Source organism: Xiphias gladius, chromosome 3 (genome assembly GCF_016859285.1).
Source record: "Xiphias gladius isolate SHS-SW01 ecotype Sanya breed wild chromosome 3, ASM1685928v1, whole genome shotgun sequence".
Lineage (NCBI taxonomy): Eukaryota > Metazoa > Chordata > Actinopteri > Istiophoriformes > Xiphiidae > Xiphias > Xiphias gladius.
The window spans coordinates 76,330-91,597 of NC_053402.1; the positions used below are offsets into that span (position 1 = coordinate 76,330).

Genomic DNA, 15,268 nt, shown 5'->3' on the forward strand with positions numbered 1-15,268 from the left:
GAGTCTGGACAGAAATGGATGTAAACTGGAACTTGACTGGTTGGCAGAGACGTACAACTGTGAGGCAGTAATTCTAGTTTCACTTGTTTTTAAGAGCATAAGGGCACAAGTTACGTTCAAAAAAGACTTGGTAAGAAGGAGATTTTTACAGTGATCTTATAACCCCCTCAGATTTATCAGGGAGTCCTACATGTGCACTTTATGTAAACTGTGAGCTACTAGAACTGACATCTGCTCAACCAAACAGAACAACAATACTTTTGCTTATCTCCCCTGTGCGGTACCCCATCTCTTTTTACTCTAAAACAGACAGCCAGGTGGGGTATGATCACTGGCAGTGTTATGATGCTGTGTGTGTTCGTTTCAGGCAAATTTGCGGTTACTCTCCTTGAACAACCTGTTTTGCAGACCTGAGGATTGTTAGGACAGGGATAAACTGACTTCTCTGATCATTTATCAGTGAAAGCCTCAGTTTTTAAAGCAACTGTACAACTCTGAGCTGATGGGTGAAGTCATCACTGCGCTGGCCGCTCTGGAGCGGTGGTAAATATGTATATTCGAAGCATGTGAAAAAGCAGAGCCACAGCAGACCCACCAACCGTAGCATATGGCTCTACCATGTGTTACTAAATGAGAGATTTACTCACACAGACCACTAAATGTGTGGCTCATTTAAGGAGCCACGGCAGAGGAGTGTTTGCGTGTGTTGCATGCAAGTCGACTCTATAAAGGAGGGAGGTTTTGATCCCTGTCTAACTGCTCTTCGTAATCTTTTGCACTTACTGTGCTTCTAATGACTCTGCTGCAGAAGTGAGCTGAAAACAAAGAGAATCCCTCAAATGTAGCAGGCAGTGGTTATGGTATCAGTACACCTGCCTAAACGGAAACCAATAGGTGTGTGTAATAGGGTGTGTCTGTGTATGTATGTTTCATATTAGTATCATATTCAGAGAAAGGAATGCTGGTGTTATAACCTTGTTTGGTGGTGAAGCAAGGGGGTTACATTTTTGTGGTACACATACACTCCTGACCACACACTTTCTCCCTCTCCGCCTGCGTTTCTGGCTCGCGCATCTGGCTGTGCGCAGTAATTGGCCACACAGAGCCCAGATCTCTTTGTTTCGCCTGCAGAGGCTTGCGGTAGAAATGCACTAGCAGTGGGCCCCATAAATCTGTGGGACTCCAATGTCAGGCCCAAAATTTCAGCTCTGCTTCTTTACAATGACTTCACTCCCACCCAAATTCCCATTGTACCACACTCAGGACCTGGTCCAAGAAGCTTAATTTTTATGTGATATGTTTATCACTCACTACTGTTTGTGTGTGTGAGAGAGAGATTCTGTTTCCTCACACACCCCAATTTAGTACAGTTTTGTATTTTGATACTGCTCAGAGGCTGTGATTATATGTCTGTCTTCACTGTTTGCTAGTTTTCTACTTCATAGTGAATGCTGCAGTAACTGTTTGGCTTGGACTCACTTCACTGGCTTTTAAACTACAGTTGCGGGTTCCAGACTAGGTCAAATATGGTTCAGTAAATAAATAGACTTAACTTTATGGCTGTGATGAGATAATGCATTGATTCAAATCCCTGCAAATGAATTTAAGTGCAGACTTGAGCTTTTAGTGTGTGGGAACTGAAATCCTCACATCAGGATCAGTAACAGAATATTTTAAAACAGATCAAGTTTTCATGCATCTGAATAAATGATCTTACATGGCTTGTCCATTATATACATTGTTAATAAAGTATTTTGTCAGTCGGATCAGGGACTTTTTCATCTCTTTAGTGTTTGTGTCCATGTCGCTATTTCTCTCAACATAAGCCACAAAAAAATTTCACAGTTCTCAAACTATATGTGGAGCTTATTCCTATTTTGCCTTGCAGCTTTTACAGTTCTCTGATCTATTCTGATGATGCGTTTACGTGATTCCCTCGCGTCGAAGTGTAACTACATATACATTAAACACGCACTGAACGACTCATCTGTTCCCCGATGATTATTTGCATTTTCAGATCATGTAATGGACGAGTCAATAAACGCAACTCAAGCACAACATTACCATGTAAAAGATGCTGGGAAGCGCGGATATAGCCTGCGTAGCGGCTCGGATAGCAACCTAAGATTTCATCAAAAAGAAAGCTTTATGCACCTCATTTCGAAAATCAGAGGTGCTGGCAAAAACACCTTGATGAATCTGCATAAAAATAAAAAAAGCTGCCTCACAGAAGAATTAGTTACAAAGAGGAGAGCGATAGAAGTCCTTCAAAGAGGAGAGGGGAGGGAGACAAAGTTTTTTCCCTGAAAGTTTGTGCAAGCTTTCACTTTCTAGGCGGGGTTACTGTAAGCTGCAGCAGCATGGAGTGAGAGAAACAGGACGGCGAGCGATTGCAATGCAGCACTATACCGAGCTTCCATCCAACTTAAATAAGCTCTCCAACCCTCCTTTCTAAAAATAACCATGTACTCCCCGTACTGCTTGACACAGGTAAATTGTCTTCTCTTATTTCATTGTTTGGGTATAGCCTGTAGTGCGGACGCCGGTTTTTATTGCGCTACCTCTGTCTATTATTTTCCATGTGTTTCATTGTTGTATTATGCTATCTGACTCAGTGTGAACCTTCACCTCAACTCTCCGACACTTGTCCCGTCTCGGAGCGCGTTTCTGCCGCATGAAAGTTTCTTGTGCGTTTCCATCGCACATGGTTTTGGAGAGAAAATGGCGCTTCTCCCGAAATGTATTTCATATAAAAAAGAAGGAGGGGAGCTTGCGGGAGGAGGAGAAAGCAGAGCACAGGGATAGACAGAATGTGGACTGGAGTTTAATGTTACTGCTGAAAGATTTTTCCAACTGTCGAAGCTCGCAGGAGTTTTTTTGGCCGGTGAGAGGAGTTGCAGGAGAGCAGGGCGCACACCGCCGCCTTTAGAGCTGCTTTCATGTGGAGCTGAGACCGGGAGAAGCGACAGATTGGAGCTGGTGTGTGTGTGTGTGTGTGTGTGTGTGTGTGTGTGTGTGTGTGTGTGTGTGTGTGTGTGTGTGTGTGTGCGTGCCTGTGTGCTTGTGTGCGTGCGTGTGTGTGTGTGTGTGCGCGCGTGTTTATAAACTGTGAAGAACAGTACAGACTTTCTGCATGCATCTTCTGATACGGTGTTGTCCCGGCGCTCTGCTGCATCAGTGACACTTTTTCAAGTTTTTGCTCTTGCAACACGTGTAGTTACAAGTTAACTAAAAACACAGGGACTACATTGATTTTATACCTATAGATCAGTGTACATCTTTTTATTTCTTTATTCAACCTCAGTCTATTCATTTCCCTGTTTTTTCCCCTCATGAGCCGAGTGCAGACAGCAGTGCGCTGTTACCTTTCACCTTACAGTTCATTTAGACTAACTTTACACAATAAATGTCACTGGCTATTTAATTTTGTTATTGTAAAATTGCCTCCTCTAACGTGTTTTTTCAGGTAGCACTACGCCTTATTCTAAAGACTGTCATCACTTCACTTTTAAACACTTGCCTTGGCTTTTACCTGCTATTTATATTAAAAAATACAAAGGACTGCTAGTTCATATTTAACAAAGTCTATTTTTATTGTTACTTCATTGCTTCTAATGCAGTATTGTACTATTAGCACACTCTATTGTGGAAACTCCTGACACTAAAATAACACCTGTGTGAGCTGTAATAAATGTTACTTTAAATGTTAATTTTGATTAAATTTAAATTGCTCTTTAGTGATATTCTAGCTATTTTTATTTTTTCATGCTTTATTCATAATTAATCTTATTTAGAGGACATTTCACTTGCAATAAAACTCCATATTTATCATTAAATATTGGCCTAAAAGTACAACTTTCATGATAGTGAGAGAGAGTGAAGAGAAAAATAGAACACTGCTTTGCAGAACCTCTTCAGTGAGCTATTTGCAGCATGGGTGCATGCAGCTTTATGCATTGCACCACAGCTGTACAAAAGTGTTTCTTTCAAACTGCAAAACCCAACATTCTCAACCGCCTCCTACCCCCACTATTAATCTATATCTTTTATGCAAACAAGTGTGTTAAACTGTCATTAGTTCTCTCACCAGTATGTGTTTTGCAAAGCAGAGCAAAATCATAAATTTAAAAAAAATGTCTTCAGCACTTTTTTTGTAGGTCCATAAGACTTTGAAGGTATTTTCTTCAATTAAGCCAACCAGTGGCAAAGACCTGCCCATTTTATACAGCTGCTGGAAGTCTTACTCTTATAAAGCAGACTTGTTTATCCCTCATTGGCTTCGTCTGACAGTGAACTGCCAGGGTCCCGTTTGATGTGTAATTCATTCCTGATTTTTACAGTGCTTTTATTAAAAGAGTTTTCCTCCCATCATATGCCTCTGACAAATCTGCTACCAAAAGCTGTGAGGATGTTCTTTGCTCCTCTCATGAGCACAAGTCATGTCTGGTTTCCATTTGAAAACATTAGCAGCTAGGATCATAACATCGGCCTCTCCTTGACACCAGAAAGGGAAAGGAGATTTTATTGTTTTCCCTTAATTCTTTGTTTTATTGAAGAAACTATTATAGGCTACTTAGTGTGTTGACTTGAGATGTAGAAATGGAAAGAAAATAGAAGCAGATTGGCAAATTATGATCACAAGCATCACACATCTTGCATACAGATTAGAATATGCTATGTGTATAAAATGGGCCTTAGGTTTTTTTGTTTGTTTTTTTTAATTCCAAACAGGACTTGGTATATGATGACTTTATCTGTAATTGATAAAAATTCTTATTGCTACAGCAGATAATCCCTCAACGAAGAGAAGAAGAGATTTTATTTAGCTACGTAATTTTCCCTTCATTAAAACTAATTGGCAACAGAAGCTCATACAGTGCAATGTAGTAAACATATTGCACATGATGGTATCTGTTTGCTGTTTGTCATTGGCTGGACAGGAAAAACGATGGAAGCGCCTCTGCAGCAAGGGATTACCTCACATACTGTATTTTTTTTTTTTTTTTTTTTTTTTTTAATATTTTTGCAATTTTTTTATCCATATGTGTGTGTTGTGCAGAGAAGAAACAACTTCCCCCTCCGAGCAAACAGCCCTCTCTCTCTCCACACACACACTCACACACACATTCAGCATTCCCTTGCAGCTCCGTCTGCAGACGGAAAGGCGCATTTTGTTTATCTAATTGCTGTTAATAATTAAAAATTCGAGCTTGGACCTCGGATATGGCAACAATTGTAAACAATCGAATGAATTATTAACTGTGATAAAAGCCAAACTGGAGAGAAGCAGCGTGCTGGGATGTGACGGTGCGTAATGGAAGCAAATTACAGAGAGAGCCCTGAAAGAGGGAGAGGAGCGTGTTTGCTGTGTGACTTCTCGTGTGTTATGAATAGAAATTACATTATACACACACACAAACACACATATATATGTATATATGTAATAACTGCTATTACAGTTCCACTTTAATGTCTCATATCTTTTAATTTCCCCTTCATTTGGAAATAGCCTATAATCACATTGTCTTTGATATTATTTTATTTTGTCATGATTAATTAATAATACTATTTATTTTTGTCCGTTTTATTTGCTTTCTCCAAACCTAAGCTATTCGTTCCTTGCAGCCCACAATGACGCAGCACAAACTTGCACTTAAAAAAACTTTTTTTTTTTTTTTTTTGGTTTCATTGCATTTTTAGAAAATGTGTTCAGTACTTCATGCAGCTCGTAATGTTGTCATCTCAGACTGTTTTCACTGGTGCGACATGTTAACTTATTCCTTCCCTCTGCCCCCTCTGCCCGCCTGGACGCTGACCCCTGCTCTCCTCGCCTCTTAACACCCTCTCAACACTAAAGTATTACCCTACTCACCTTCTAAACAATGCCTTAGTGGTAAGTCCTATTTAGTCCCTATTTATTCAGCATTAGGTGTATGTGTTTTCTATATATTCCATCTTGAGAAAATGTTTTTTGTGGTAACTCCTGCAGGGCCGCTCACGCTGACCTGCAGCTGGAATTATTGTAGACTCGTGCAGGGAACAGGAAAATCCTCTCTTATTTTTCACACACTGTCCATGAAAAGTTGCATTTTTCTCTCTGTATGTTTTTGCAGCCTGTTATTGGCAATATGGTCTAACCAGACGTCACGTTTTTTTCGTTGCAAAGCAGTCCTGCAGCAGCGCAAAAGGACCAAAGACTGGCTGCAAAGCTCAGTGTTCCTCACAGACGTGTTTTAATGTGTGGATAGGAAAATATCGAATCGCATTTTGGAAATAGGGATAGATAGGTTGCAAAACAGGTTACAAGAAATATTACTTTTTAGCTGTAGTTCACAATGTTAACTTTGATATTTACATTTTCCGCGTTGAAAGGGGGGGTGGTCATTTTGAAATATTTCCTTTTATATCTTAAATTAACTGAATTTGCATCAGTGCAGACTGTAAGTTGCACTGCACTTTTCCCTCAGGCCTCAGGCTTTTCTCATGCAGCAGCAAGCTCCTGTTTGTTTTGGTGTGGGCTAATTATCGGACAGATGATTTTCGATCACTTTGAGGTCACCATCTCAGCGCACATGATTTATTGCTTTGTCCTCCCAGTCTGAAGCCCACGGTTTTCTTTATCAGCGCTATATGTTGGTCCAAGAGGATGTATTATATTTTTCTTACGTCACTACCAGTTGATATCACTCCTTATCGGAGAGCAGTGTTTTGAAAGAAAATATCAAAACAATGTTTAGAGGAGAAAAGCATGAGCTAGTTTGTTTTATGTGAAAATCTGATTAAATTAATGCAATCAATATCTGGACTTTGAAGCATTAACTTTGCATTCACACATATTTGGTGAGGTGGCCCTCACATCCCCTCCCCTCTGCTCTCTCTCTGTCTCTTCCAAGGCCTGGAAAATGAGTTGGAACAGCTGTTCAGAGGATTAAAATCTGATGGAACCGCAGTCTGAATAAACAGAAAATGTTGGATTTTTTAGAATTAAAGACACACACATGCACACACACATGCATGCGTGTGCAAAAGCATACACATGGACAAGCAAACATGCACCTAAAAGCTTTGGTGCCATGTCTTCATGCCAATTAGCCCTGTGAGTGGTTATCGCTGGATTAGCTGGGATCCCAGTTTCCAGGCGACTGTATCTCACCTTTATCCTTTAAAAAAAAAAAAAAAATCCTTTCCAAGCCAATTGCTGCTGTTTCATTTCACATGCAGGCACACCAAAGTCACATTGCAAGGAGAAAAAAAATTGGTTTTATTTCCTGTATTACATTTATCAGATAGATATATTGAATTATGATTCAGTGTGGGTTTTGGTTCAGTTGCACACAAGTTTAACTGGCTTGATTCTATATATACAGCCCCAATGTAACTCAGGTTAGCTTGTCTAGATATCAGTGCGGAAAAGTGACCCGGCAGCCAGTAAAGCACTCTGCTTTTGGCCACCAGACAGAAGAATTAACTCATAGTACATTTGATTGACAGATAGGGCTGATCTATCTTGTGTTCTTTTGTAACTGAGAGAGGAAGACAGGCAGGGAGTACCGGGTGAAATTGGAGTCCCTGATTAGCTGTGCTGCTGTTTTGTACCGTACCGGCACTCTTTTCCCCTCATCGCAGCACACCAGGAGGTCATAATGCCAGACATTACCCATGAGACCATGTTCCTTTTACTTATTCATTTATACCATGCTGACAGTGACAGGACAGCCCAGGAAAAAACCACCACCATTAAAAGACACTCAAGTATTTTATAAATTACGCTTGAGCTTAGCTCATTTAAGGTGGCATTTTTGGGTAAATGTGTCCTCGTTTCATTGGTGCCACCAAAGGCCACCAGCCTAAAACAAGGCAGTAGTCCTGCTAAGACACCCCCGTGCTCCAATTGTGAGCTTTTTTTCTTATCTTTGTAGCTGAAAAATTGGTAGCATGTTGTGGTTTATTTGCATGCTAAGTACATGATGCATGTATAAGCGTATACTTGAGAGGCTTTTGAAGGTTTCAGTGATGAATGTCTTTGTCAGTCATATACATTTTTTTGTGTTTATTGTCTGCTGGTGACTAGGGCTACCATGCGTCAGCAGGAGCAAATTTACAGCAATTTTTGCAAAGAAATTGAGAGCTCTCTTTGGTGGCGGAGACGAAGACGAGATGAGCTAAGCGCATTTTGGCAGCAGGCATTATAGATTTGAATTAAGTAGCATGTAGTTTTTATCTCAAGCTGCATGCAGAGAGAGGCAGAACAAACTGTGTCTCATTCAATATCAGCACAGCTGTCCCAGCATCCGTGGAGAATGGATTCCTACTGCTATTGCCATGGGAGGCTCCAGCCAAGAAGAATGGGAGGATATCCAGTGTGTGCGCTTGTGTTTTAAAAGGAAGGCGAGGAGTGAGAGGAGAGAGTAATGTGCTGGTGTGTCTGTGTGTACGCGTCTGTCTATGTGTGTGTGACTTTTCATGTGTGTCATGGTGGCTCCACCCGCCTCACTTTTCCTTCACTCATGTCACCTCTGGCATGGATTAGTCTTTAGTACAACCCTGGCAGTGCCCGCGGCCCCAGCGCGGTTCTGTGGTCGCCGATATGTTGTGCTGTTGCCATGGCTACTGAACACACACACACTGGTGCTAAATTACATAATTGAGCTAGAATATACAGAGGAACACAAAATACTTAGTGTATAATATGAGAGCAGAGAGGGGGAAAAAACAGGGGGGAGGTAGACTGTAGTGTGTATCAAAGGGCTGGTCTCAATTTGGAAACCACCAAGACAAAGTGTGCCTTTACCAGAATGAACCATGAGCAGAAAACAGCAATACATTGGTGAATATTTGAGAGCTTTGTCATGGTTAAGCTTTAGACATCAGTACAGCATGTTCTTTCCTCTGATTTTGAGTCATAAATCAAAATAACAGTACCCACATTATGTGGGTATTTGGAACGTTGTGACAACCAATCGGACAGGGCAATTGAGGATAAGGTGTTTGTGGTGACACACACGAGGTGTTTGTGTGTGTGAAACAATGAGAGAGAGAGAGAAATTGACAGTGTACGAGGGAGGGTGTGGAACCTTGAGTTTACACAGATACACCGTGAAGCACACACATGTATTTGTTTCTACGCCCTCCTCCTGGGCTTCAAGTTGTTTTGAATCAATCTTGTACCTGTGAGAGTATCAGCTATGTGTTAAATTCCAGCCACCATTTCTGTCAGAGTTGGCTTACATGGGAGTGCATTTTACGGATAAAACCTGTGAACTGCAAAGTGGCCTATCATTTAGTATTGATGAGTCTGGTGCATTAACTTTAAAGACACCATCTAGAAATGTTTTAAGATATATAAAAAGACTCTCCTTGATACCCCCCCCTCCTGATATTGTTTTTCAACACACAAAAAAATGACCTAGCTAAAATTTAGTAAAATTATATTTATTCCCTCTCTCCCTCAAGTCGCATGTTGAACCAGGTTTGGCTTCCAGACTAGCTGTGATGTCAAAAAATCCTGCTGATACGTACACTTCTTAAACTCAGATTTAAGGTGAGCACAGAGAAACTTTCCACCTGTAGCACATGAATGAGAAAACAGACCTTTATTGTTAACATATCACTCTGCACAGTGAAGCTCAAGCACATTTTTGAGTGGAGAGGGACTTTAAAAAACACATGGAACAAAAGATCAGGGGGAGAAGCTACACATTAATTTATGATTGCAAAATTAATATGAGCATTTTGCATCAATTATTAATTTTTACCAAAGCTACCAATATAAGGCCAGTAGCACAAAACTGTCATTGCTATAAAGGATTTGATTCAATAAAGTCATGTTGCAGATTGTAAAATGAAAAATGTACATTTCATAGTGTTTAGTTAGTTGCGTTTCATGTCTAGTGCTACAGAGGAAAGACTGAGAAATGTTTCTGAACGTGCTTTGTTCTTGCATTGAGTAAATTTGAAACAATGCCAGTATCAACACACAAGCTAACGTTGACAGTAATTTATTCTCTGTTCTTTCTTTTTAATCAGCAAGTAACATTTCCATAAAGACAAGTTGTATGGTATTCTGGTATTGAATTTACAAGAACTTTTGTGTTCCACAAAAAGGAACCTGGGGGCTCAAACGTTTGACTGGGCAAAACAAGGAGTGTGCAAAGCCATTGTATCAGTCTGTCACAGGTCATAAGGGATAGATAGAGTTTTTGTTGTAGATCATTGACGGCCCACTCAAGGTCACTTCAGTGTGGACAATCTGGGCATGTTGTTTGGCCTGTCCTGCCTGTCTGTCTGACCTACATCTCACTGCACTGGCTAAATATGTACAGTAGACCCCTCATTACAAAGCTTCCAGATTAATCGGGATGACATTATCATCGTGTGAATATGATTGGAGCTGTAGCAGCATTTGGTCTACCCATTCAGAAACAAACTCCCTCTACATTTGCAATAGGTGCTTCATGCATAACACACCTGCACATACTTACTCACACGAGGCACAGGTGTGCATTCTTTCAGAAAAATATAACTAACCGTACAACCGAGTTACAGCAGAATACTGTGTGTACACGATACAGAACAGGGGCTCCCAGCCTCTCAGCCTGACGTACCCCTACAGCGCTGTCAGATGAACTCCAGCACCCCTTCATCAACACCTCCCGCCATGTTCCAAATATTTTATTAAGATTCACTTGAATCTGTAAGTTATTTAACGCTGATTGTATAAAAGCGGATAGTATTACAATACTATTGTCATCCACTGGAACTGTCAAGGCTTGGATTGGTTTGGTCAAGTTTGCATTTGTACTGCTTTGGAGTGGAAGAAGTTGGACATTTCAACCATTTATCCGTTACTTTTAGCTAACTATTTTAACCATTTAACCATACAGTTCATTTAAGCTAACTATTTCAACCACATTTCAAGCATTTATCAATTAATTTGAGCTATTATTCCAATTATTTATACATTACTTTTAGCAAACCGTTTCAACCATTCATCCATTACTTGTAGCTTTTTTACCACTTGCCATTAATAGTTATTTCAACTCTTGATCCATTACTTTAATTTATTTCACATTTTTTAGCTAACTACTTCATTACGTTTACCATACATTTACCTTACTATTTGAGCTTATTATTCGTTACCTTTAGCTATCTATTTAACCAATTTATCCATTACTTTAAGCTAATTGTTTAGCCTTTTCTGTTCACTTGCTAACTACATTTCCCACTCTTTTAATCACAGCACGTTGTGTGCATGCATTATAGCTGACTAGCTGATATGTGGATATGTATATTTTTTAATGAAATCATAATTTTTGCCGCACCACTACTCCTGGGTGAAATGCTGTAGGGAGTCAGCATAACACACATCCATCCGTCCATCCGACCATCCATTTATTCATCCATCCATCCATCCATTTATTCATCCATCCATCCATTCATCAATCCATCCATCCATCCATCCATCCTTCTATTAGCATGTAAAACAAACTTGCCTGCACACCTGCTGAAACCTGGAGAGGCAACTATAATCATTTGGACACAAAGGACAAGACTTCATCAGGCCACAGTTAATTGGGAAGTGGTTGTGGTGTTGGGAATTGTTTAATTGTCAAGGGATGACATCACACGGTGATACCATTCGATTATGTTATAGCATTCATCATCTTTTCACCGCTACTTTGGCTTTCCTTTAAGTAGAAGAGGGATAAAGAGGCATTGATTGGCTCGTTGATTGTACCTCAAATTTCCCAAGGCCTCCTTTCATTATCATGCTACATTACCTCATACTGTTGTGGAGGCAAAAGAGTTCCAAGTAGAGTCATGTGTATTTTCATCCAGTGACCATAAAGAAGCATGATCCACATCAGCTATTTAGGAGATAAGATTATGAGCCCAGAAATTATTACATTCAATGTCTTAAAATTAGCATCAACATTTGGGATCTACTTTTATTCTCTCTCACCAGGAACATGGTTTAAAGGTTGTGATTAGGCTTAATAGGCATTTATTGGGTTAACTTTGGAGGGAAAATCTTTTCCTGTCTTGGGGGTGGGTGGAGGAACGTAGACGCTTGGAGGCTTATGAGCCCGCAAGTCAAACAGTAATGAAAACAGTTGTGACCTGATTTCAAGAGCCGGGGAAAAAGACTTAGAGGAGATGGGAAAGGAGGATTTTTAAGTTACAGGCAAAGAATCACAGACAACAATATCTTAGGATGATAAGACTACATTCTTTTCTTTCTTAATTTTTTCTTGTCCTTGTCTTTTCTTGCTTGCTTTCTTACTTGCTTGTGTTCCCTTTCATTTCTTCCTGTTACCTTTCCTCACTGTTTCTGTCTGTGTATCTAATTCAGCCACACCATCCAGCAAGGAATAGCTGTCACCCCAGGGAACAAAGCGCTAGAGCTTGCTCTTCGGAGCAGGAAGTTGGCATGGGGCCAAGGGTGGAAAATCTATACTCGGTTGCATAATATAACATATCTTTACCTCAGATGAACTCTGAGGAGGCCTGGCAGTTGTGAGCAAACAGAACTGGAGGGCGGGAGTTTGTGTTTTATTAACTGACTCTGTTTGTGTGGAAGTGTCTGTGTATGTGTTGGGTATGAGTGCATGCTCTATACTTCTTGTGACTTGTGTTTGCTGGCTGGTGCAGCAGGCCCGAGGCTGTTTGAAACCCCTTGACAGTCGAGCAGGGTACAGTAGAGTCAAATAGACCCTTGTTGAAATAAAATAAAACTGAAGAACAGAGTAGAGTAGAGTTGACTACAGGAGACCGAGGCCAGGCAGGGCTCAGGGTTAGACTCAAACACAACTCTGTGGCTTCTCCTTTTGGCCCAGCCAGCCAGCAGCTACTATCCCAACTACAGCTGCACCGTACTCTGCAAGGGAATTCAGATATAAACTTTCTGCTCTGTTTAGGCTCAGAGAAATAGCTGCAGGATTAGTGTGTGTTACATGGAAAGTTGTATATTTGACGGGGGAATTCAGCAGGACAAGGATTCCATGTCATTGCTAAAATATAAAACACAGATGGACCACATTTAACTTTACACAGTGAATTCATGTAGTGGCACAATCTCTGCCCCTCAAACACTCTCTATGACAGTTATAAATTCACTTCCATGTTGCATTCAACTCTATACTATTTCTGAGATGTCTAGCTGGTCTTGATATTCTCTGATTAATATTCTTATAGGAGTCGTTTTTGTGATGTGATCACCTGCAATGGAAAAACAGCGTGTGCTACTCCTCTTTTGTGGCTGCAGTCTCTTCAGCTCAATTGAAACGAGATGTTGAGGGAACGGACCCGAAAGCGGTCGGCTGTCTGACATGTCAAGCTGCTGTCAGTCTCCTCAGCATGTCTTGAGAAAAGCCCCATGAAACTCAAAACTGGGCTCATTACGGTCATCATCTGGAATAAAGCGCAATCATCTCTGCCACCTGTGGCAAGCTGCTGTGGAGAAAAGACTCTTATAGACCTTATGGACCTGTCTGTTGGAGTTGCATATCAGTTCACACACATTTGTTCTATTTAGCGTGCTATGTTTTTTTTTTCTGTTTTTCTTCTCCCTCCACACACCTGAACAAAAGTATTTGGAGGCTAGAGTTAGGACTCATATGGGGACCACAAATTGACTGTATATTGCAGCCAGGCTGCAGAGATTTATGATGAAAGTGAATAGGGATGGTGTGGGCGGGTATGCAGAGGTGCATATTATGGTGTGTTTTTCCGTTTTTTTAATACTTGGAGGAGCTGAAGGCCTTGAGAATGGTGTAGAGGAGTAAAACAACAGCAGTGTTATTTTTCTCTTTCAGTTCAGAAAGACAGAAAGATTATAGAAAGAAATGCAACATGAAGAGTATAAGAAAGGATGGGAAAGAAGGGAGGGAAATTGGCAGGAATGAAAGAGGCCATAGTCTGTGTATCGTAAATACAGTAGACCGGGGAGTACTCCATGTCCTTTTTTTTTCTACCAGCATGATTTGTTTGATTTACTCTGTATCAATCAGCAGAGGATGTATTTAAAAGAACTTGAAGTATATTTGAGAAAGCTTCTTTATAGCTGTGACTGTTTGTATTCTCATTTTACTTTCCTTGGAAGCAGACCGTGATTAAAACAGACGATATAGGCGTATTGTATTTCCTAAGGGATAGGAAGGAATGCAAATGCATCATAACCATATTATACTAGTTAGGAGCGGTGTGTGTTGCCAAGCCTCTGGATACAGGAGAGACTAGACGCAGTTACACTAAAGGGAACCGAGTCCCACAAAGAGCCAGGATCCCACAACTGCAACAACAGGAGAGGATATCTGACACTGTTGGACTATATTTGACATTTCATTGGATACACATAGTACCAAAGCTTTTAATACATAAAAAGCCAGGTTTTTCTCTCTGTGAAAAAGTTTTTCTCTGTGTTGATGTGCGTCCGTGTGCCGCAGAATCCGTTTGGCATTTTTGTTGTGAGGGAAGCATGTTGCTGGTGGGACTTTGGCCTGCACAATCCCTCCTCTGTTAAAACAATGCGGCAGTTGTCCTCTCTAACCTAATTACTCCCTCCAGGGGGAGAAAGGCAACAGCACCAAATCCCATAGTTAGGAGTTCTGATCTGGGCCCTGCTGTAAGAAAAGGCCTCATTCATTTCCCTCCCTCCTTTCACCACACATGCACAGAGACACGCACACACACACTTTCTATTTTTCACTGCTATTGGGTTTGGCCTGATAGAAGCCAATTATGCTCTAATATATCCTGATATTTCTCTGGATATCTGTTTTTCTTGTTATCGTAACACTTCATTATTGTTGTAAATGTATTGATGCTGAGGACTTAGTTGTATCCAAAGACTGAATAATGTTGTAATGATATGCTGCCCTGAGCTCAGTGTTAAAAACAGTGCACCCTAAAAAACTGCAGATGCAGTATTGGGCTAACTTTGTATTTGTGTGTGTGTGTGTGTGTGTGTGTGTGTGTGTGTGTGTGTGTGTGTGTGTGTGTGTGTGTGTGTGTGTGTGTGTGTGTGTGTGTGTGTGTGTGTGTGTGTGTGTGTGTGTGTGTGTGTGTGTGTGTGTGTGTGTGTGTGTGTGTGTGTGTGTGTGTGTGTGTGTGTGTGTGTGTGTGTGTGTGTGTGTGTGTGTGTGTGTGTGTGTGTGTGTGTGTGTGTGTGTGTGTGTGTGTGTGTGTGTGTGTGTGTGTGTGTGTGTGTGTGTGTGTGTGTGTGTGTGTGTGTGTGTGTGTGTGTGTGTGTGTGTGTGTGTGTGTGTGT

General features: G+C 40.8%; 1 protein-coding gene across 3 annotated transcripts in view; it reads left to right on the forward strand.

Moving 5' to 3' along the window:
- Window positions 1-15,268, forward strand: part of nfixb (nuclear factor I/Xb) — a 141,499-nt gene that overhangs the window by 11,546 nt on the left and 114,685 nt on the right. Inside the window, exon 1 of one of the 3 annotated variants that reach the window (XM_040159205.1) lies at window positions 2,355-2,490. The exons of the other annotated variants lie outside the window; for them this stretch is intronic. Within the exon in view, the coding sequence (XP_040015139.1) occupies window positions 2,464-2,490 (27 nt within the window). The 5' untranslated portion in view covers window positions 2,355-2,463. Of the gene's footprint in view, window positions 1-2,354; window positions 2,491-15,268 lie in introns of those variants that run through there. 3 annotated transcript variants of the gene reach the window in all.